This window comes from Ambystoma mexicanum, chromosome 4p, assembly GCF_040938575.1.
Source record: "Ambystoma mexicanum isolate Mex_15411 chromosome 4p, UKY_AmexF1_1, whole genome shotgun sequence".
NCBI classification, from domain to species: Eukaryota; Metazoa; Chordata; class Amphibia; order Caudata; family Ambystomatidae; genus Ambystoma; species Ambystoma mexicanum.
The window spans coordinates 198,625,668-198,648,910 of record NC_090927.1 but is presented as its reverse complement, the minus strand read 5'-3'; the positions used below and the strand labels follow the sequence as shown (position 1 = coordinate 198,648,910).

The following is a 23,243-nucleotide window of genomic DNA, read 5'->3' as shown; positions in this document are numbered from 1 at the left end:
TTCGGATACCTGGTCACATAATCTAGAATGACCAGTATATATTTGTTTCCTAATTTAGATGGTTTGAGGGGCCCCACAGTGTCCCTTGCAGTTCTCAAAAAAGGTGCCTCAATAACCGGCAATGGTTGTAAGGGTGCTCTTGGTATGGTATTATTTGCTACCGTTACCTCTTTTTGCCACCTCTTCCCATCCTGCTGTTACCAACTCCTCATGGACCTTCTTCACTGCCACCACCCAGTGGCCTTCTCTCCACACTCCATTCCTGATGTTACCACCTCGTCCTTGGCCTTCTCTACAACAACCACCTCATTCTGTCTACTCCCCACTCCTGGTGTTTCCATTTGCTCCTGCTCTCCAATGCAATTACCTCTCCAGGCTCTTCTGTTTCTCCACCCCCTGCTTCATCCACCACTTTCCAGTCCTCAGCCTTCACCAAATGCAAGCCTCTTGTTCTTGTAACCCCATCATCCCCGGGAACAGTGTCGTACCTAGCCCCCTGAGTCACTGCCCTGGTTGTTCAAACTGATGTCAAAATGGGTATGGAGTCTTGCACTGTTTAATACTTTAAAAATGAAGTGTTGGTTATTGCCGAGAGCCATCTAACGAATAGGTCGCCTAAACATATACTATTTCTGCTCATAGACTTTTCCCTGTGTAACACTTTGAAAACGTTCATTGTTTTCTTAGAATCATGGTGTTGAGCTCTTACCGACCTTTCTCGTGCCTGAGTGCCCCCCCAAGAGTAGTCTCACTCCAAGTCTGTCAGTTTCACCTGGTCTCTGCTTCCCAGAATCCTTTTAGCTTTAATAAATAAAATTGCCCTGCTCTCATTATTTATTGTTTTGTAAGCCTCCCTTACTGTTAATTGGCTGAGACTGGAAGGGACTATGGCGACAGGGTCTACTGCTGGCTTAGAATTACCATAGTCTCCATGGTTCAATCGCGTCTCATAAACTTTAGTCTTTTCTTCGCGAGCTTTAAGAAATTGATCTACAGTTTTCTTATTTCCAAAATTCCAACGCCTGGGTCCTTTTCACTAAGAAACATCTGGGATATATTCTTGTTCTTCTCTACTCTTTCCTCTCATATACTTTCTCTTTCATTTCTCAGTGCTATTTACAGTCCAGCAGTCTAGCAGTGTTCTTTCCTTGACACTGATTATAATAGAAGTTTCATCTTCTCCCCCTCACCTCTGCCTGCAGCCCATATTTTCTGTCATTTATATTTTATTGAGGAGTGGGGGGAGATAGTATTACTTTTCCTATTCCAATAGCCATCTCCAACCATGCTCAAGGTGTGGGTGGGGGAGGCTACACCCACACTCATCCAAGCCAATTTCTAATACATTTACCCCTCTTCCAGCCTATCGCTCTCCATGCTCGAATGTTAATTTTAGTAGATCCTTGCCCTCCCACATTTTGACTCCCCGCCCCATTGCCCAGACGACCATCTCCCACAGGTCTATAATGCAGGCCCTTTCACATTGGCATATTTAGTAATGTTGTATTGCAGACGTCTGGCTACTCCGCAGCCCAGAGAATACTGCAGTATGTGTTGAGTAATTTTATTTAGTAGAGCTTTCTGCAGCTGTTCTCTCCAGAGGCAACTATATGCAGGATTGCAGCTCTGGGAGGGAGGCCAACTTATATCTGTAAGTCATGCCAATTCCCTTTAAGTCACCCATCTATTAATATGCACCACACCCTCTCTTGCAAGCTAATTTTATCACTCCAAAATGTTCAGCCTCATTATCAGAGGTGGGCATCTTGTCACCCTGCATGTTGTTGTGGTTGTGTGCTCCAGCCCACCTCTCCCCGGGCAAGGACTGCACTCTCCAGAGAAGAGTTTCACTGCCATTGCTAGGGCTTGACCTCCCAGTCCCGGCCGGGGACTGCTTTCCACTGATACTACAATTCTCAGTATGCATTTCCTTAGAGGCATTGGAGGTTCCATGATCCTCCACCCTTAAATTCAATGTGTGGCCTGCAGGGAAGAATTACCAGAGTCAGAGTCTTGGGGACGAAGCAGAGGTGAACAGAGGAGGAGTAAAGCTCCCCTTCACAGTGGCCCGAGAACTTAGAGGGCAATTCTTGCACTTCTTGTGGGATACAGACCATCGGTGCTCCAGCAACTGCCGCATCTTCAGTAGGGAAAAGAATGGAGCTGTAAAGACCAGGCGAAACAGTCATATAAAGTCTGGGCAGCAGAGGGCAGCCTCAGAAGACCATCAGCAGCATGCCCTAGCCACTGCCTATCATTCAGGAGGCACCTTAGGCTTCATCATGCAATGAGGTTGCCACCTAAACCCCCACACTCCCTGGAGAACCACGGTAGGCATTGCATGGCCACAGTGGCAAGATCATGGCCCGAAGTATATACCACACTAGGTTAGTTGAGAGGGCGTTTTCTATGTGGCCATCTTGTACTGCATGCAGACCCCAGAGATTGATCTTCCGCATCTTGATTTTGCTGGAATGTGCCACCTAACAAATGGGATGTGTCTGGTGATGATTTGTCATGTCTGCCATGACCATGGGCAGATGGAAACCCACCCCTGACAGCATCAAACCCAAAAGGTCTTGATTTCAACGTTGGCTTCTCATGCCCTTTTTACATTTAAGAGCTTGCTTGTGTCACTCTCACCTCCTATGATGTAATTATGAAATCGTATTACATTCTCCGGCAACCTTGGGGTTGTAAGACGCACAAATTGAGGTCAGACATTATTGCTGTGTGGTTATCATGCTGCCAGTGCGTGACTGCAAGTTTAAATCTCTTATGGATTTTCCTTTTATTTGGTTTTTGTTTCTGAGTTTGCTCCCTCGCCAAATGTGATATTTTCTCATAGTTCTAACATCCCCCTGAGAAGGCGGAGTTAGTACTATGCAAAAAAACATGAATCATCTTCATTTGTGAACAGAGTTCCACTTTCCCCCTTGTCTAGTGGATGGATGGTCAAGGGCATTCATTTGTAACTCGCTTCACAACATTTTTAAAACGTCCATTTCATTCCCAGATTTTGTTACCTTGACTTTGTAATCTGAAGTTTGCTCAATGCCATGCTGGTGTTTCATTTCTAATGTTTAGTCCCCTTTTAATCACTGTGCTCAATGGTGAACCGTTTGAAAATGTCTTGCAAAATGATAATATCTTTGAACAAAAACGTTGCAGTGGCAAACTTGACCATTTGAAGGTACAATAGTTTAATCCTAGCCACAGTTCTTATTGCAATTCCTGGGTTCCCAATTTTCCATTAGCACCGTTCAAGCGCCTCATGATCTTTGCCATTGCTACCTCATTTATCCATCCGGAATTAAATACATTTTCTATTCTTATTGGACAGGTTCGCCTGTATGGAATTTAAAAGATTAGGAAGAGATTACAATAAAATTGTAAGTTCTAGAATAGCACACCCTTTTAGAATGTATCGAAAATTATACAGACACAATTCCGGCTTGCCTGCGCTCACCAATCTTAATCTGACCAGGGCTTCAAGAAGCGCTAAGAGGTGCCTGGAGCATAGCCAGACAACAGTGCAAATATGCTTTTCTGTGCAATAAATTTTTTCCAACAACCAAGTTCTTAGGGCCTCATTATGAGTTGGGCCACTTCTAATCCAGTAGTAATTCCACTGGACCATGTGGCGGTAACGGTAAATCACATTGGTGGTATCTAAGTGGATTTACAGCCGAGAAACCACCAAACTTTGTATGAGGCCCTAGACTTTTCTTTTAGCCTTAATGGGTACAATCCACTCACCCAAAGCATGATGCAAGTTTCTAAGTATAATGATGCTTCAACAACTGAAGTGGGCAACGATAACAGTGAAAACTGTACAATGGATCTTCTCTGCCTAACAGGCCTATAGGAAATACAGTTTCTTAAGGACAAGCATGAAGGAGGACAAGACATAAAATAGAAATCAGACACCACGCATATCTCCCAGCATTTTGCATCCTTTAGAAAAGTACACAACATTGACTAACGAACGTTTGTAGCGCTGTTGCACTAAACAAAATGTAATGAATGGTACATTTTCTTAACTAAACCATAGTTCTGTTTTGTTTTTCTAGATGTCCCTATCAGTAGACTTAGGATCAAATCGGAAGGCATCTATTCGACCAGACTGGGCTTCCCACCAGCCAAATGGATATCCTGTTAGCAAGTCAACAGCGAAGACCCTTGTGCGGAGCACAGAGTGGAATGCTGGAATACGACCAGCACCCGTGAGAGCTCCAATACCGAAAATGAGTGCAAGCGCTAAGGAGGCCTGCACGAGGATGACGCGGAGCTCTCCATGTTAGTAAGAAGCAACGTGGATAGCTCTGTAGTGGTGGCAAAGGGAATGGCAAAACATCATAGGACAAACACAGCAGTGTTGCACTCTTATTCCATATCACTGTATTGCAGCCTGTCCCCATCCTCGGTGTGCTCCCCTCCATCCTATTGTTCTCCAGCACTCCATTGAGTACCTCCATCTTTTTCTTGGGCTCTTTTTACACTCTGGAGGTCTTACCCTTTTGCTACTCTTGATATCCTTTCTCCTTTTTCTCATTTCATCCTCCAAACTAACAGGGTAATTCATAGAATTTCGCAGAAAAGTGTCGCAAGCGGCTGGCGCAGAGTGTCCACGTGCAATTGTCTGCGCCAGGCGCGTGCGCCAAAACCGATTTCCACGCACAGCGTATTCATGGATTTTAGGCTCCCAAACCAGCCGTGGCGCAGAGTATCGCAGCGACCCTGCAGCAGCGCCAGTAACGCCCCCAAGAACGCCCTCGCGCAAGGAAAAGCCATCAAAATCGCTAAATCATCGCAAAGGGCTGCGCTAACCCTGGACCAGTTTACAGGGCTGCCAAACAAGAAACGCAAAGCGGGTAACGTTCATATCAGGAGTACGCGGGAAGTTTTACATGCGATTAGCCAGGGTAAGTGTATTACAGGGGTACGCGGGAAGTTTTACACGCGATTAGCCAGGGTACGTGTATTACAGGGGTACGTGGGAATTATCACACGCGATTTGGCTGGGTACGTGTATTACAGGGGTGCGCGGGAAGTTACACACGCGATTTGGCTGGGTACGTGTATTACAGGGGTGCGCGGGAAGTTACACACGCGATAAGGCTGGGTGGGTCCTCACAGGTGTTCCCTGTACACCCTCCACGGTCCCTGCAGGCAGCCCACAAAACAGGGGACTACCCTGCACACCTGCTCATGTCTCCCATTCCCCCAGCCCCCCTCCCCCAGCAGTGTGGGGCACCCTCCACCAGGCCCCCACTCATGTCCCCTATAACCCCCACCCCCAGCAGTGCAGGGGCAGCCTCCACCAGGCCCCCACTCATGTCTCCCACCCACCCCACCCCCCAGGACTGTGGGGCAGCCTCCACCAGGCCCCCACTCATGTCTCCCACCACCCCCACCCCCTAGCAGTGCAGGGGCAGCCTCCACCAGGCCCCCACTCATGTCTCCCACCACCCCCACCCCCAGCCACCAGGGGCAGCCTCCACCAGGCCCCCACTCATGTCTCCCACCACCCCACCCCCAGGCACCAGGGGCAGCCTCCACCAGGCCCCCACTCATGTCTCCCACCACCCCCACCCCCTAGCAGTGCAGGGGCAGCCTCCACCAGGCCCCCACTCATGTCTCCCATCACCCCCACCCCCCAGCATTGCAGGGCACCCTCCACCAGGCCCCCACTCATGTCCAACTCATGTCTCCCACCACCCCCACCCCCCAGCAGTGCAGGGGCACCCTCCACCAGGCCCCCACTCATGTCCCCCTGCACCCCCACCGACCAGCATCCAGGGGCACCCTCCACCAGGCCCCCACTCATGCCTCCCACCGCCCCCACCCCCCAGCAGTGCAGGGCACCCTCCACCAGGCCCCCACTCATGTCTCCCATCACCCCCAACCCCCAGCATTGCAGGGCACCCTCCACCAGGCCCCCACTCATGTCTCCCATCACCCCCACCCCCAGCATTCAGGGGCACCCTCCACCAGGCCCCCACTCATGTCTCCCACCACCCCCACCCCGCAGCAGTGCAGGGGCACCCTCCACCAGGCCCCCACTCATGTCCAACTCATGTCTCCCAAAACCCCCACCCCCCAGCAGTGCAGGGGCACCCTCCACCAGGCCCCCACTCATGTCAAACTCATGTCTCCCACCACCCCCACCCCCAGCAGTGCAGGGGCACCCTCCACCAGGCCCCCACTCATGTCTCCCATCACCCCCACCCCCCAGCATTGCAGGGCACCCTCCACCAGGCTCCCACTCATGTCTCCCACCCACCCCACCCCCCAGGACTGTGGGGCGGCCTTCACCAGGCCACCACTCATGTCTCCCACCATCCCCACCCCCTAGCAGTGCAGGGGCAGCCTCCACCAGCCCCCCACTCATGTCTCCCACCTCCACCCCCCCCAGCACTGTGGGGCACCCTCCACCAGGCCCCCACTCATGTCTCCCACCACTCCCACCCACCAGCAGTGCAAGGGCAGCCTCCACCAGGCCCCCACTCATGTCTCCCACCACCCCCACCCCCTAGCAGTGCAGGGGCAGCACCACCAGGCCCCCACTCATGTCCCCTATCACCCCCACCCCCCAGCAGCGCATGGGCAGCCTCCACCAGGCCCCCACTCATGTCCCCTATTACCCCCACCCCCTAGCAGTGCAGGGGCAGCATCACCAGGCCCCCACTCATGTCTCCCACCACCCCCACCCCCCAGCCACCAGGGGCAGCCTCCACCAGGCCCCCACTCATGTCCCCTATCACCCCCACCCCCCAGCAGTGCAGGGGCAGCCTCCACCAGGCCCCCACTCATGTCTCCCACCACCCCCACCCCCCAGCCACCAGGGGCAGCCTCCACCAGGCCCCCACTCATGTCTCCCACCACCCCCACCCCCAGCCACCAGGGGCAGCCTCCACCAGGCCCCCACTCATGTCTCCCACCACCCCCACCCCCAGCCACCAGGGGCAGCCTCCACCAGGCCCCCATTCATGTCTCCCACCCACCCCACCCCCCAGGACTGTGGGGCAGCCTCCACCAGGCCCCCACTCATGTCTCCCACAACCCCCATCCCCTAGCAGTGCAGGGGCAGCCTCCACCAGGCCCCCACTCATGTCTCCCACCACCCCACCCCCGAGCAGTGCAGGGGCAGCCTCCACCAGGCCCCCACTCATGTCTACCACCTCCCACCCCCTCCCCAGCACTGTGGGGCACCCTCCACCAGGCCCCCACTCATGTCTCCCACCACCCCCACCCCCCAGCAGTGCAGGGAGAGCCTCCACCAGGCCCCCACTCATGTCTCCCATCACCCCCACCCCCCAGCATTGCAGGGCACCCTCCACCCGGCCCCCACTCATGTCCAACTCATGTCTCCCACCACCCCCTAGCAGTACAGGGGCACCCTCCACCAGGCCCCCACTCATGTCCCCCTGCACCCCCACCCCCCAGCCACCAGGGGCAGCCTCCACCAGGCCCCCACTCATGTCTCCCACCACCCCCACACCCTAGCAGTGCAGGGGCAGCCTCCACCAGGCCCCCACTCATGTCCCCTATCACCCCCACCACCTAGCAGTGCAGGGGCAGCACCACCAGGCCCCCACTCATGTCCCCTATCACCCCACCCCCCAGCAGTACAGGGGCAGCCTCCACCAGGCCCCCACTCATGTCTCCCCCCAAACCCCCCCAGCCACCAGGGGCACCCTCCACCAGGCCCCCACTCATGTCTCCCACCACCCCCACCCCCCAGCAGTGCAGGGCAGCCTCCACCATGCCCCCACTCATGTCTCCCAACACCCCCACCCCCTAGCAGTGCAGGGGCAGCACCACCAGGCCCCCACTCATGTCCCCTACCACCCCGCCCTCTAGCAGTGCAGGGGCAGCCTCCACCAGGCCCCCACTCATGTCTCCCACCCACCCCACCCGCCAGGACTGTGGGGCAGCCTCCACCAGGCCCCCACTCATGTCTCCCACCATCCCCACCCCCTAGCAGTGCAGGGGCAGCCTCCACCAGGCCCCCACTCATGTCTCCCACCACCCCCACCCCCTAGCAGTGCAGGGGCAGCCTCCACCAGGCCCCCACTCATGTCTCCCACCCCCACCCCCCCAGCACTGTGGGGCACCCTCCACCAGGCCCCCACTCATGTCTCCCACCACCCCCACCCCCCAGAAGTGCAGGGCAGCCTCCACCAGGCCCCCACTCATGTCTCCTACCACCCCCACCCCCTAGCAGTGCAGGGGCAGCACCACCAGGCCCCCACTCATGTCCCCTATCACCCCCTCCCCCTAGCAGTGCAGGGGCAGCACCACCAGGCCCCCACTCATGTCCCCTATCACCCCCACCCCCCAGCAGTGCAGGGGCAGCCTCCACCAGTCCCCCACTCATGTCTCCCACCACCCCCACCCCCTAGCAGTGCAGGGGCAGCACCACCAGGCCCCCACTCATGTCCCCTATCACCCCCACCCCCCAGCAGCGCAGGGGCAGCCTCCACCAGGCCCCCACTCAGGTCCCCTATCACCCCCACCCCCTAGCAGTGCAGGGGCAGCACCACCAGGCCCCCACTCATGTCCCCTATCACACCCACCCCCCAGCAGCGCAGGGGCAGCCTCCACCAGGCCCCAACTCATGTCTCCCACCACCCCCCCCCAGCCACCAGGGGCACCCTCCACCAGGCCCCCACACATGTCCCCCTGCCCACAGGCCCTGACAATCCTCAAGCATGGGCCTCATGGCCAGCCGCCACAGCCCAAAGACACAACCAAGTATTACATGCGCCCATGATAATACTCCAATGGGAACAATGTAAATGAACACATTTGTCTCACACACACACAATGGTTGCAAGTGAACCTGAAAACCCATATCATGACATGCATGAAAACAATGAGATGAAACCACACATTGAAGAATGAAAAAATCAAAATAATGTATTAAAAACAACAGTAATGGCAATCAAAATTAAACAATATACACAAGTATAAAATAAAGAAAATGAAGCTGGCTGTCCCTTTTCAAAATAAAATCAATAAATGATAATCCAAAAAAATGTCTTCCAAAGTTCAAGTCCATAAAAAGGAAATAAAGGGAAAAAAGAAATAGAAAACCATTGCTCCATGGAAAAAAATATTCATAGTAAAAAAAATATCCAAATGCAAAGTCCAACTATGTACAAAGTATTCAGGGTCCATCATCCCAACAGAAGAAATGAAACCTACAAAAAAATGGAAGTATATACAAAAGGTGGAGCAGAGTCCATCGACTCCAAATAAAAATAAACAGTAAAGGAAACCTATCACTAAATAACTATATACAATGGCGGCGGGCCAGTCCAGCGGCTCACTCAGTGGTGTTCCGGGCCAGGGCATCATCGAACTCCTCGTCTATGTCCCAGAGGCGGTCCTGTTCCATGGCCCGAGGGTCCGCAGGGACGCCGACATGTTCGAGGCACTCGGCCCGCATCAGGGCCCTCCGCATGTAGTTCTCCGCCCTGACCATCGTGAGCCGCGCCTCTTCCGCCCGCCGCCGCTCTGCATCTATGGCGTGGCCCAACCGCTGCCACACGGAAGACACTGCCCGTCCAGGGTCCTCCTGCCCTCTGGCCGATGCCTGCCCCTCCGATGTTGAAGGCCCCGAACTATCGTGGCTCCCACCTACAGCCTCCTTCTGCTGCAGCTGCTGCTGTCCATGTACCCTGTCCGATGGTGCCTGCACATCCTCCTCCAGCTGGGGTGCAGTCGTTGATGTGGCCACCCCTACTGGACGTCCGACTCCCAACTGTGGCAGGGATCTGTTGTCCACCAACCTGGCCGCATGGTCGGAGGCAGCTCCACAGGGCACCCAGGTGACAAATGGGTGGGAAGATGTCATGGAGGACGACTGGGGCATAGGGGGTTCTGTGGAGAAGGGGGTCGGAACAAGGTCCAGGAAACGGAGGAATCCAGCCCTGGTGAGCTGTCCCAGTGGGTCAACGCGGTCAACGAGCCATGCGAGAAGACGTGCAGAATCATCATGAAAAGACTGCAGGTCAGCTCGCATGGCCCGTTGACGCAACGCCACCCCACCCTGGACAGGCTCAACCTGGTGCAGGATAGCCACATCCGCAGGGAGAGGAAGGCCAGGGGTTGTAAGCCAATCCCCTCCCTGAGAACGGGTCTGGAGGTAGGCATCCCCGCTGGTGCAAGATGATGCAGTGACAGGAGCAGGGACAGGATTGCACACAGGCACCTCCGCGGCGGCCTGTGCTGCCTCCTGTCCCTGATCCTGCACTGCACTACTAGCACCAGTGGAATCCCCACCTCCAGACCCCGCCTCTGTCGCTTGCACGGCCTCCTCCTCCAGCAAACCCCCCCCAACCTGGATGACTCCGTGGAATCTTCCTCCGTTGGGCCCTGTGGGGTCCCAGCTGCCCCTTCTGCTGCCGAGGAGTCCAACTCCAACCTCCGCCTCTTGGACCTCCCCTCGGCAGCTGCGGCCTGGGACACGGCACCGGACTCCTCACTCCCCGACGAGATCAGAACCTGGGAGGGGATCCGGGCCTTGCGTCTCCGGCTGGTTGTGCGACCCCTGCCGCTGTGCTCCACAGCACCTTCTCCGCCCTCTTCATCAGTTGACGCTGCAGACAGGGAGAAAGAAAACACAGGCATCAGGGCACTGTAAAATGGACTCATACACACATGACAGTTATACATGAGTGGCATTGGTAAACCTCAGACATGGCATCACAATCCCCAATACACATGTCATTTCAACTTGCACACATGAGCCATACCACAGCCATATTGCAACAGCCAGCACCATCCATTCACATACAACAGCATGAGCAGCCAAAGATCATCCACACATCACATGCAACATAGGGAGTACACTACACATGCACACACACCACCAAACTTGCATGCATGTGTACACCTCCGCCAACTGTCGCAGTGTTCCGATCGACATCCATGTCACACCTGACAATCATTCCTCCACATCCTGTGCCATGCAAGCCCACACACACAAGCACCATCCATGTGTCACACATGAGACCCCTCGCATGTTTCACCCTCACGGCCCTGTACACCCCCCCTACTTGCCCACATAAAAATACGTGTTCAACCTGCACACTCCTGGCATACCACCACACGCACAGCTTACAATCAGTGTGCATGTACACGTACCGCTCGACTCCAGACGGGTCTGCCTCTCAAGGACCTGGATGTGGAGCGCTGGGGATATGCGTTCCAGGACCCTCATCTGATCTTCCGACAAGTGGCCCCGGCGCCCCTTAGCATCCGCTGCCTTCAGGAGGCGCCGGGCCTTGTTGAGGGTCCTGGACCTGAGGTCCTCCCAGCGCTTCCTGACACGTTCGTAGTCGCGGACTGCCACCTCCTCCGCGTTGATGGCAGTCACGATGTCCATCCAGATCCGAGTCCGTCCATCCTTGTCGGCGCGCAACCTTCCGAAGAGGGCATCATACTGCCCCAGGACATGCTACACCAGGACACCAACTTCGGTGGCAGTGAAGCTGGTGCCCCTCTGCCTCCTTGGCCGGGGGTTGCCACTGGTGCCAGATGTTGCAGTGCCTGACATTTCAACCCCAGAGGCAGGAGTGGGTGGGCAACTGGGTCCTGGGGCTGGGCTGTGGGGCGATGGAAAAGCAGTCGGGAGTCTTCGGTTCCAGCAGGGGTGGTCACAGCAACAGCACCCCTGGCTGATGTGCAGGCAGCAAATGGCAGGGCACATGGGCAGCAGGCAGTCAGGCAGCAGCAGATGGCAGGTGGGAGCGTGCTCAGGGCTCTGGGGAGCAGTAATTCGGCCTTCTGGGCAGGAGCGTGGTCTTCCGTGTGTTTTCGCGTGGCCAGCTTGATACGGAGTGATTTTGCACGTGAGAATCCAGCACGTCTGCGTGTAATTCGAGGAAAGGCCCTTAGCGCGTAAGCAGGTCAGCACACGTCTGTACATTCATTGGCCCAAAGGCCACCAGCGTATGCGCGTCTATGAAGTCACGTGCACGTTGAATATGGCACACGTTTGAAATGTTGCGTGTTAAAAAAATGAAAGACACGTCCGAGTGTCAAAGCGTGTAATTGGTGGAAATGGCCTTAGCGCGTACATGCGGAAGTGACAAAGCGTGTAATTGGTGGAAATGGCCCTACACGCGAAAGTGACAAAGCATGTAATTGGTGGAAATGGCCCTAGCCCTTACACGCGGAAGTGACGCTGGACGTGTGGGCCTGCATAAAAGGTACGTGTAGAACACCATTTCTTTGTACGTGCTTTTCGTGGAGAGCGAGTGGGTGAAATCTGTACTTCTTGTCGTTTCACACGCGATTTACTTCACGGCGTTTCAAGTTCGTACTCCCTGTTACCTCTGACAGCTTTTTCTCTTTTTTCTATTTTTCTGGTTTTCCTGGGCCTGTTCCCTCAAACAGCGTTCCCTTCTACTGTTGTCCTGTCTCCTCAGACAGCGTACAATTCTTCTTTTGGCGGGGGTGTTGCCAACGCGCACACGCACTTCTTTTTCACGCTCTTTTTCCTGGCAGACGGTGAGTCACGCACGTATCTATCATCTGTGCTTGCCCCGTGTGTCGCCTACCCCTTCAGAGGTCATTCTAGGCTGCGTGTGACACGCAAACGTTCATTCTTGTGTTACTGGGTGCCACAGCGTAGTGCAGGTTTTTTTTTCCACACACGTGGTCTAGGAGGGGTTGCGTGCACGTCATCTCCCTTTTTTGGGCTTCCTGTGCGTTGCGTGACCCGTCATCTTTCCCCAGGGGTCACATTCAGCCTTGCTAGAGCACTAGGGTACAATTACCATCTGGTACCCAACCCCTTTGACCCCCAATTGGCCAGGACAATAGTTTACAGCCACTCCCATACGCACATTAACATCAGTGCCATGGTTGGGAGGCGAGGAATCCGTAAGGGTGGCAAAGGTGGACGAGCCACAAGTGGTGGCCGTGGTGGATCCGGTAGGGGACGTGGTCGTTACTTGCAGGGTGACCCTGTCCCCCCATGTGGGGAGGACCAGTCAAGGGCACCCATAATCCTCCCCCCGCCATCCCTGGTTGAGGCTGATGTGGCTGACACCATCCATGCTCAGCCCTTGTTGGACCAGCCCATTGTGGCACCAGACCTGGCTGACTCCATGGCTGACTTCCAGGTCAGTAGGCCTATGACACGTGCGCTGGTGCACGTTGATGTCATCAGGCCACGTGGATCAGGGGCAGCAAGGTCATCTGCTGCCCCAAGTAGGCAGGGTGGAGAGGCTGCAGGGGCAGCTGCGGCTTCATCCACCCCAGCTCTCACACACCCAGCCAGGACAGTGTCGGTCCTAGTCCATCCTGCTGACATTCCCCCTGACACCATTACACTTGAGCCAATGCCTGCACCAACTCCCATGCTGAGTGTGCAATCCCACACTCCTGATACAGAGTCCACCAGGGCTCCTGCCCTTAGTGTCCAGAGCGGCGTAGGACACTCAGGATCACCACCACCTTCCAAGCGGAAGAGGAAGAGTGCTCGTCCGGCACAGGCTGATGCCCCAGACACGGCTACACGGTCCGGCCCGTCGAGGAAGCCCAGCTTCACGGATGCCGAACTGAATGCACTTGTCGAGTATGTGTCTTCACATGATAACGAAATGGTCATTGTTGCAGGATCCAAGACCACACCTGCACAACGCCAGGCACACTGGCAGACCGTTGCGGACATCGTAAGTGCCCTTGGAATCGTGAGGCGCACAGCCAATGATTGCTATAAGCGCTGGAATGACCTAAAGCGCAGGGCAAAGAATAAGCTGGCCTCAAGTCATGCCGCAACTCTAGTGACTGGAGGTGGGTCTCCAGAAGAAGACATGGAACTCACTCCACATGAGTCAGTCGCTGGGACCTACGTCACGGAGGAACAGGTCCAAGGCGTGGGAGATCTGCCTGATTATGAGGCATTGTCCGGTGAGTGCACATGCATGTGTGTGTCATCCATGTGCATGGTGTGTGTGTGAGGGCTTCTGTTTGTGTGCCAGGTGAGGGTGTGTGCGCCTGAGTCGTTTGGGTCACCCAGGTGCTTCATGCAATACATTTTGCACAGCAGCATTTGGCCATAGCAGTATCCCTTCTGCCAACAGTAGACATCTAGCCCAACAGCACGCCAGTTGCCCTTGAAGTGTCACCTTGCCACAACATTGTTGCTTATTTTTCTCTGTTCATTCAGGCAGATTGTTTGCATTCCACCACTTTTACTAGGCATTTCCCAGTCCTCTAGTCACATGTCTGACATGGCTATGGTAAAGTGGAGTGACTTTGTTACCTGGATATCATTTGTTTAGACATGTCCCTGTGCAATCGGACCATTTTGGACTGGCAGCTCCAGGTGAAAAATCAGACCTGTTTGAATTAGAAAAGCTATTACATGAGGGAACTGGACTGAATGAATAAGTGCTGCCCTCCTCTCCATCTTCACTCAATAGCAATGGTACATGCCATCTGTGTGATGGCATGTGTATTTCACCTGGCAATCACAGGCCAATGTGTGATGCCACTGCCAGGCAGCATGCAGAAAATGTGTTCATCTTCCATCTTGGTGTCATCAGTGTGTGCCATTTGCCTACCCTTCATACGCAGTGAGGGTGCATACATGGGAGGGTTTTAGTCATGTGGGACATGTGTCAATCAAGTACTGGTTCTGTTGCTTCTAAGCCCTCATTGTGTGCCATGGTGCTAATGCCTGTTTCAATTTGTTTGCTTTTATGTCTTTGCAGGGGAAGACGCACCTGATACTGCTGGGGTTGTGGAGATGGTGCACAACCAGGAGGGGTCTGAGGGCCGACCGACCACCAGTGAGGGACGTGGTGTGGTGGTGGGTGAGAACCCAAAACTGCTGCAGGTCATGCTCTCAAGGGGTGTCTCTGGCTGCACCTCCCCCGAGCTGTACTCAGGTGTTGATTCGGATGATGAGACCTACGTGCCGTCGCTGGTGAGTGTTCCTGGGAGGGATTCTGTTCTGTCCGACCCACCTGCACCAGGGTCAGAACCCTCAATGGGGATGTCAGTGTTGGCAGCTACACCTTTTGTGGTTACGGATGCAGGGTCACACCCCGCGACATCTGATCCTGTTCCTGGGCCAGCAGATCAGAGGGGGAATGCAGTCCTGCAGCCTCAGGCAGTGCCGGCACAGCAAGGCGCAGTTCGCCTTGCCCCAGACAGGTGTGGTGCCCGCCGACGTGGTGGCCGTACGCCACCTGGCAATACCGCATGGGAGCAATCCATTTACGGTATGGCAACCCAATAGGCAGCATCATCAGAGATGTTGGCTCAGGCCATGGATAGGGTGGCCACTTCCATTGTCCCCCCCGAAAGGCTGATGGAGCAACTACAGCAGGCAACCAACTCCATCTGCCAGTACCACAGGGAGGACATGTTGGCGTCCAACAGGGACAGGCGGGCGGCACTGGCGACTCTGCAGGAAGCCATCTCCATAGAGTCCCAGGGCCACAGGGAAGCCCTGAGGCTGGAACTCCTTCACCTCAGGACGACTCTTGTTGAGCTTGAGGCTTCAACAAACCGAATGACAGAACAGCAGCTGGAGTGTCTCACCCGTACGCTCTCAGCTGAGATGCAGGCAACTAGGTAGGGCAGAGGTCCGGGCATCCCGTGAGTTGTTGCATGGGGACCTCCGCACACTCATCCTCCAGAACGAGACCTACCACACCCGCATGCTTGCAGCCATGGAGGAACAGACTAGGGCCTTGTGTGGGCTGGCTCCCATAGTGCCACCACCTCCGGATGCAGCTGCACAGGGTGATAATAGCGACAGCAGTGATACTCCCACAATAGGGTAGCCGTGTGGGCCATGACATGAGCCCATGGAGGTGTTTTTTTTCGCAAGATCCACACAGGTGGGTTTTGGTGTGCACCCTGTCCTCGGACCTCCTGGGTGGCCTCCCCAAACCCCTCGGGCCCATTAATGGCCATTTTTTTTTTTGGGACAGTGTGTTGCCTTGTGTGGCTCCCGTGGGCATACGCTGCATTGTGGCTGGGCACATGCAGGCTTGTCATGTATTTGGTTCAGATGCTTGGGTTTTTGTCACACACACCCCTCCTGCTTCCCGTTTCCATGGGCTTGCAAAGGGTGTGCCCAAGTGACATTGACGTACATGGTGACATTGGACTCCCACTACATGTGTGGGTAGTCTAGTCAATACTGTGTATACATTCCTAGTGCATATTGCTGTTGTGTTGTACACTGCATGTTGCATTGATGTGTAACTCATCATCCATGTCTACCTCCTAATTTGCAAGTCCTTTCCTCATGTCTACACAAGGCCCTCTGCTTTGGAGATGGGGTCCATGTTGGCAGCAGTGCACCTACAACTCTACATGGCAGCAACACTGTACAGTTGGAAGTGGTGGGAGTGCAGGCATTTCCAGGTGGTGAGACTACTAATTCCTTACATTCGTAATGTCATGTTAATGGTAGTTTTGAGGGTCAGTAGCTGATAAGTGTTATTGCTAAATACCTGCTCAAGTGTGTTGTTGGTCCTGCATTACTGTGAGCATTTCAGGTGTCGCGAGTTTCAATTAGGGACACTGTACTTTGTGACACTTGTGTCATGTTGTGGGGAGTACTTTGTTTACCTGCACATAGCATGACATGGCATGGTGTGTCGTGTGGCGGTGCTGGGGATGGGTTGGGTGACATGGCACTGTCCTCGTGTTGCATTTTGCAAGTGGGTATTCATTTTAGCTGCATGAATGTGTTTTTTCATGAAACTGCATTGGTGGTGTCTGTGTAGGTAGGGATGCACACATTGTAACACTTCCAGGTGAACAATCTCAGGCTGATATGGTTTTGACGGTTGATTCTCCAGACATTCAGGATCATTGTCAGGTTGAGTCATCATTGATTGTCAGATGGTATATGCCAGGGCAGTGTGCACTCCACAGGGGTGTGATTTCTATGTGAAGTAATTAGCCACTAGCTGTGTACGGGCTGCCTCCCCCCGTGCCCTTTCCCCTCCCATGCGCAGCGGGCGTGCATGTGGTTGGGGATGTGGGGGCACCACCATGTCCACGGCCAGGCCCCGGCGTGTTGCAACGTTGTGCAGGACACATGCTGCTACTAGGATCCTGCACACTACTGGGGGAGCGTATAACAGCTGCCCGCCAGAACGGTCAAGGGAGCGAAAGCGTGACTTAAGCACTCCGAATGTGCGCTCCACTATGCCCCGGGTTGCAATGTGGGCTGTGTTATATTTTACCTCGGGTGGCGTGGTGGGGTTCCGAATTGGCGTCATCATGTGGGGGCTGAGAGGGTAGGCACTGTCCCCTGTGGAGGTGGTGATGGGTATCATTGGTGGGGTTGTGACCTTGCTCAGTATCTGACATGCATGCATGTGCAGTGGCATTCATACTCACCAAGCAGCCATGTATCGCCATGCCGCCCAGCTTCTAGGTCCCGGCTTAGGGTGGACATTCGGTAAATGAAGCTGTCGTGGGTGGACCCGGGATAGTTGGCATATACTGAGGAGATGATTCCTGTGGCATTACAATACTACCTGCACGTTGATGGAATGCCAGTGCTTGCAGTTCCTATAGATGGGCTCAGATGCCCTGGGGGGACGTAGAGCCACATGGGTGCAATCGATGGCACCTAGCACTTTGGGGAATCGTGCCACACCGTAAAAATCCAGGGCGGCAGCATGCCTTTCTGCAGGTGTTCTGGGCAGGTATATGTGCCTGCGGACTGATGGGCGTGCAGTGATGATTTTCAAGACCTGGTGTAGGCAGCGTGACTGCGTGGCCTGTGACACCCCACCCACTATGGCACTTGTCCGCTGAAATGAACCAGTGGCTAAGAAGTGCAGTACATTGAGGACCTTCTCCAGGGGGCTGAGTGCTAGGGAGCACAGGGTGGGTGATGTGAGGTCATCCTCCGACTCACTCACCTGGTTCAGTATTATGTGTGGTGGAAACCTGTACCTCCCATACACCTGGTCATCAGGCATCCCGAAAAGGCTGGTTCTGGGTGTGAAAATTCTGGCCCTGACTATCCTCCTCCTCCTCCTTTGGTAGCCCACGGCCACTGCTGCTAGGAACGGTATATTCATCCTGGCGTCTGAGCTTGTTAGTTTTTTGCGCGCAAATTTATGCGTCGCGGGTCGACATATGCCTGCTTCCTACTGGCGTATGTGTTTCTTTGCGCGTGTTGTAGGCGAGCGTGTGAAACTTCCCGCGCACCCCTGAAATCCAGTACCCAGGCCAATAGCGTGTGGAAATTCCCATGCACCCCGGAATACACGTGCGCTGATGTACTCGCGTGTGTAAGGGCCCGCGCACCCCTGAAATACACGTACATAGGCCAATCGCGTGTACGCGCACTTTTGTCCAATTACACGCGATGACACTCTGACATGCAGTCTTTCCACGTGTGCTCCGTCATCACGTGCTATGAGGGAAACACCTGTGCGGGTCACGTCACAGACGCGCTTACGCGCTGAGGGCCTTTGGTCCAATAGAATCGCGTATGCATGCTGACGCGCTTACGCGCTAAGGGCCTTTCCTCGAATTTCACGCTGACGTGCAGGATTTTCACGTGCCAAATCACTCCGTATCAAGCTGGCCACGCGAAAACACACGGAAGACCACGCTCCTGCCCAGAAGGCCGAATTACTGCCCCCCCAGTGCCCCGAGCAGCCTCCCACGTGCCATCTGCTGCTGCCTGCCTGCCTGCCTGCTGCCACCGTGCCCTGCCATTTGGTGCCTGCACATCAGCCATCTGCAGGGGTCCAGTTGCTGTGTCCACCCCTGCTGGAACAGAAGACTCCCGACTGGGATAACATCGCTCCACAGCCCAGCCCCAGGACCCAGTTGCCCACCCACTCCTGCCTCTGGGGTTGCCATGTCGGGCACTTCGACATCTGGCACCAGTGGCAACCCCAGGCCAGAGGGGCAGAGGGGCACCAGCTTCACTGCCACCAAAGTTGGTGTCCTGGTGGAGCATGTCCTGGGGCAGTATGATGCCCTCTTTGGATCGTCCCGCACTAGCAAGGAAGGACGGGAGAGGATCTGGGCCGACTGTGTGGTTGCCATCAACGCGGAGGGGGTGGCAACCCGTGACGTCCAGAAGATCAAGAAGCGCTGGGAGGACTTGAGGTCCAGGACCCTCGTGAAGGCCCGGCGCCTCGTGGAGGGGGGCCGGGGCCGCATGAGTTCCATCCAGATGAGGGTCCTGGAACGCGTACGACCAGCGCTCCACGCCCAGATCCTTGAGAGGGAGACCCGTCTGGAGTTGAGCGGTAAGTGGCCAAGCATTGCTGTGTGAGACAGGGCATGTTGCGGTGTGCTGGTTGTCTGATACTTGCCTGTATGTGTGACATAGGCCATGTATGCATGTATGTGTGCAGGGACATCATGGTAATGCATGTGCGACCAGTGATGTGTGAACCACATGGTCGTTGCATGTGTTTAAATGCGACATGGGGAGCCCTATGCAGATTTTACACATGAGAGCATGCCAGTCTCTGTTCTTGGACATGGGTGGGGGTGAGGGATGGGTGCTGATGCCAGGTACATATATGGTAGCCATGTCTGTGTGCCTGACCTGCGTGTCTGTGACTTGTGAATGCCATGGATCCATGACACATGTCTGTGACAATGCACAGATTCACTGATGCAGCCTAGTTATCCTTGTATCCGCTGTGTTTGGGGTGTATGAGGCCAGATGGATGTGACTGAGGTGAAGTGTGTGCATGTGATAGGCATGACCCATGATGCATGTGAGTTCTATATCATTGTATGTTTCAAGAGTCCATTGGACATGTATGGAAATGTCCATGGCATGCACCATGCCTGTTACTGTGTGTGTTTTGCCTGGACTGACCCATGTGTTGTGGAGGGACATGATGGAAGTGTACTTTGACAGTGGTACTCATCTGCTATTGCTTCCTGTCTAGGGGACCATTGTACAGTACCCTGATGCTTGTGTTCTATGTCTCCCTCTACGCAGCGGCTAGTGAAGAAGAGGGCGGAGACTGCGCTGTGGAGCAAGGCGGCGGGGATGCCCCCACGGCTGCAGCGGAAGGGGTGGGTGAGCCCCCACAGGGGCCTGCTACGGCGGAAGACGGTGAGGAGCCATCCAGGTTGGTGGTTTCCACAGAGGAGGAGGAGGGCGCCACTGAGGCACACATGGGGCCTGGTGGGGGCATCCCTGCTGGTGCAAGTGGTGCAGTCCAGGGGCAGGGGCAGGAGGCAGCACAGGTCACCGTGGAGGGGCCTGTGCATGTCGCTGTCCCTGACCCTGTGAGTGCACCACCATGCACCAGCAGGGATGCCCCGTCCCAGGCCCGTCCGCAGGTAGAAGGGATGTCCATGTCACCTGACTCCCCTCCACCTGTGGACGAGGGGACCCGTGGCCGTATGGAGAAGGTCCTGATTGGGGTCGCGATGCGTGCGGGTGCAATTCGTGATGACGTGCGTGCTTCCCGGGAGGAGCACGCACGTCATCACGAAGAGCACCGTGCCGACGTGGCCCAATTGGGATCTTCCATGTTCGGGGGTTTCTTGCATGTGTTAGTCAATCTGGCGGCCCTCTCCTCCTCTGTGGAGGCTATACGCCGGTCGTTCTCCTTGCCGTCTTCTGGCCCAGATGCCACCAGGGCCCCTGTGGACCTGCCCTGACCAATGCAGCCAGCTCGGTGGGGATCCCATCCCTGCCACAGTCGGGAGTCGGAGGTCCAGCAGGGGTGGACACCACAGCAACTGTACCCCAGCAGATGGAGGATGTGCCGGCATCATTAGGCAGGGCACGTGCACGACGGCGTCGGTGGATTCCATCAGCCTGGATGCCGTCGTGCTGGCAGAGGCAGTTGTGTCGGAGGCAGCAGCAGAGTCAACGTGGGAGGCATCATGGCTCGGGGCCATCAACATCGGAGGGGCAGGCATCGGCCGGAGGGCAGGAGGACCCAGGACGGGAAGTGTCTTCCGTGTGGCTGCGGTTGGGCCAGCAGATAGGTGCGGAGCGGCGGCGGGCGGAAGAGGCGCGGCTCACGATGGTCAGGGCGGAAAACTCCATGCGGAGGGCCCTGAGGCGGGCCGAGTGCCTCGAGGCAATCCGCAGGGGGTTGGAGGAGCAGATGGCGTCGTCCCTGCGGACCCTCGGGGCCATGGAACAGGACCGCCTCCGGGACATCGAAGAGGAGTTTGATGATGCCCTGGCCCGGAACACCACGGAGTGAGCCGCTGGACTTGCCCGCCGCCTTTGTATATAGTTCTTTAGTTTTAGGTTTCCTTTGTTTCTTCTTATGATTTGGAGTCGACGGACACTGCTCCACTTTTTGTATATAGTTGCATTTTAGTTAGGGTTTTTTGTAGGTTTCCTTTGTTCAGTTGGGCTCATGGACCCTTGGATGTTTTGTACATAGTTCTTCATTGGATTGTTTGATTTTTTTTTTTTTATTTATTCACCATGGAGCAATGGTCTTTGCATTTCTTTTTCTCTCTCGGATTGATTTTATTTTTAATGTGACTTTGGACAACATTTTTTTGAATTTTGATTTGTATTTTTAATTTTTTTTGACGGACATGCAGCTTATCTTTTTTTCATTGCCATTGTAGTTTGTTTCATTTCATTTGCATTCAATTTTTTTTAATACAATTTTATTTTCATACTTCACTGTGTGGTATCATCTCATTGGTTTCATGCATGTCATGTTGGGTGTTTTCCCATTCAATTGCAACCATTGTGTGTGACGGACATGGGTTCATTTGCTTTATGAACATTGGGGGTTTAACATGTAATTTCCATTTCCATGTGGGTGAATGGGTTAATTGGTAGGGCCTTTTGGCTGTGTAGGCTGACCATAACGCACATGATTGGGGATTGTGAGGACCTGAGTGCAGGGGGACATGAGTGGGGGCCTGGTGGAGGGTGCCCTGCAATGCTGGGGGGTGGGGTTGGTGGGAGACATGAGTGGGGGCCTGGTGGAGGGTGCCCGGCAATGCTGGGGGGTGGGGGTGATGGGAGACATGAGTGGGGGCCTGGTGGAGGGTGCCCTGCACTGCTGGGGGGTGGGGGTGGTGGGAGACATGAGTGGGGGCCTGGTGGAGGTTGCCCCTGGATGCTGGGGGGTGGGGGTGCAGGGGGACATGAGTGGGGGCCTGGTGGAGGGTGCCCCTGCACTGCTGGGGGTGGGGGTGGTGGGAGACATGAGTGGGGGCCTGGTGGAGGGTGTCCTGCACTGCTGGGGGGTGGGGGTGATGGGAGACATGAGTGGGGGCCTGGTGGAGGGTGCCCCTGGATGCTGGGGGGTGGGGGTGGTGGGAGACATGAGTGGGGGCCTGGTGGAGGGTGCCCTGCAATGCTGGGGGGTGGGGGTGATGGGAGACATGAGTGGGGGCCTGGTGGAGGGTGCCCTGCACTGCTGGGGGGTGGGGGTGATGGGAGACATGAGTGGGGGCCTCGTGGAGGGTGTCCCTGGATGCTGGGGGGTGGGGGTGGTGGGAGACATGAGTGGGGGCCTGGTGGAGGGTGCCCTGCAATGCTGGGGGGGTGGGGGTGCAGGGGGACATGAGTGGGGGCCTGGTGGAGGGTGCCCCTGCACTGCTGGGGGGTGGGGGTGGTGGGAGACATGAGTTGGACATGAGTGGGGGCCTGGTGGAGGGTGCCCCTGCACTGCTGGGGGTGGTGGGAGACATGAGTGGGGGCTTGGTGGAGGGTGCCCCTGGATGCTGGAGGGTGGGGGTGCAGGGGGACATGAGTTGGACATGAGTGGGGGCCTGGTGGAGGGTGCCCTGCAATGCTGGGGGGTGGGGGTGATGGGAGACATGAATGGGGGCCTGGTGGAGGGTGCCCTGCACTGCTGGGGGGTGGGTGTGATGGGAGACATGAGTGGGGGCCTGGTGGAGGGTGCCCCTGGATGCTGGGGGGTGGGGGTGGTGGGAGACATGAGTGGGGGCCTGGTGGAGGGTGCCCCTGCAATGGTGGGGGTGCAGGGGGACATGAGTGGGGGCCTGGTGGAGGGTGCCCCTGCACTGCTGGGGGGAGGGGGTGGTGGGAGACATGAGTTGGATATGAGTGGGGGCCTGGTGGAGGGTGCCCTGCAATGCTGGGGGGTGGGGGTGATGGGAGACATGAGTGGGGCCCTGGTGGAGGGTGCCCTGCAATGCTGGGGGGTGGGGGTGATGGGAGACATGAGTGGGGGCCTGGTGGAGGGTGCCCCTGCACTGCTGGGGGGTGGGGGTGGTGGGAGACATGAGTGGGGGCCTGG

General features: G+C 55.7%; 1 protein-coding gene across 1 annotated transcript in view; it reads left to right on the top strand.

Moving 5' to 3' along the window:
• FBXO16 (F-box protein 16) overlaps positions 1-23,243 on the top strand; it is a 621,955-nt gene that overhangs the window by 581,476 nt on the left and 17,236 nt on the right. Inside the window, exon 8 of the mRNA XM_069605696.1 lies at positions 4,074-4,299. Within this exon, the coding sequence (XP_069461797.1) occupies positions 4,074-4,299 (226 nt within the window). The remainder of the gene's footprint in view (positions 1-4,073; positions 4,300-23,243) is intronic.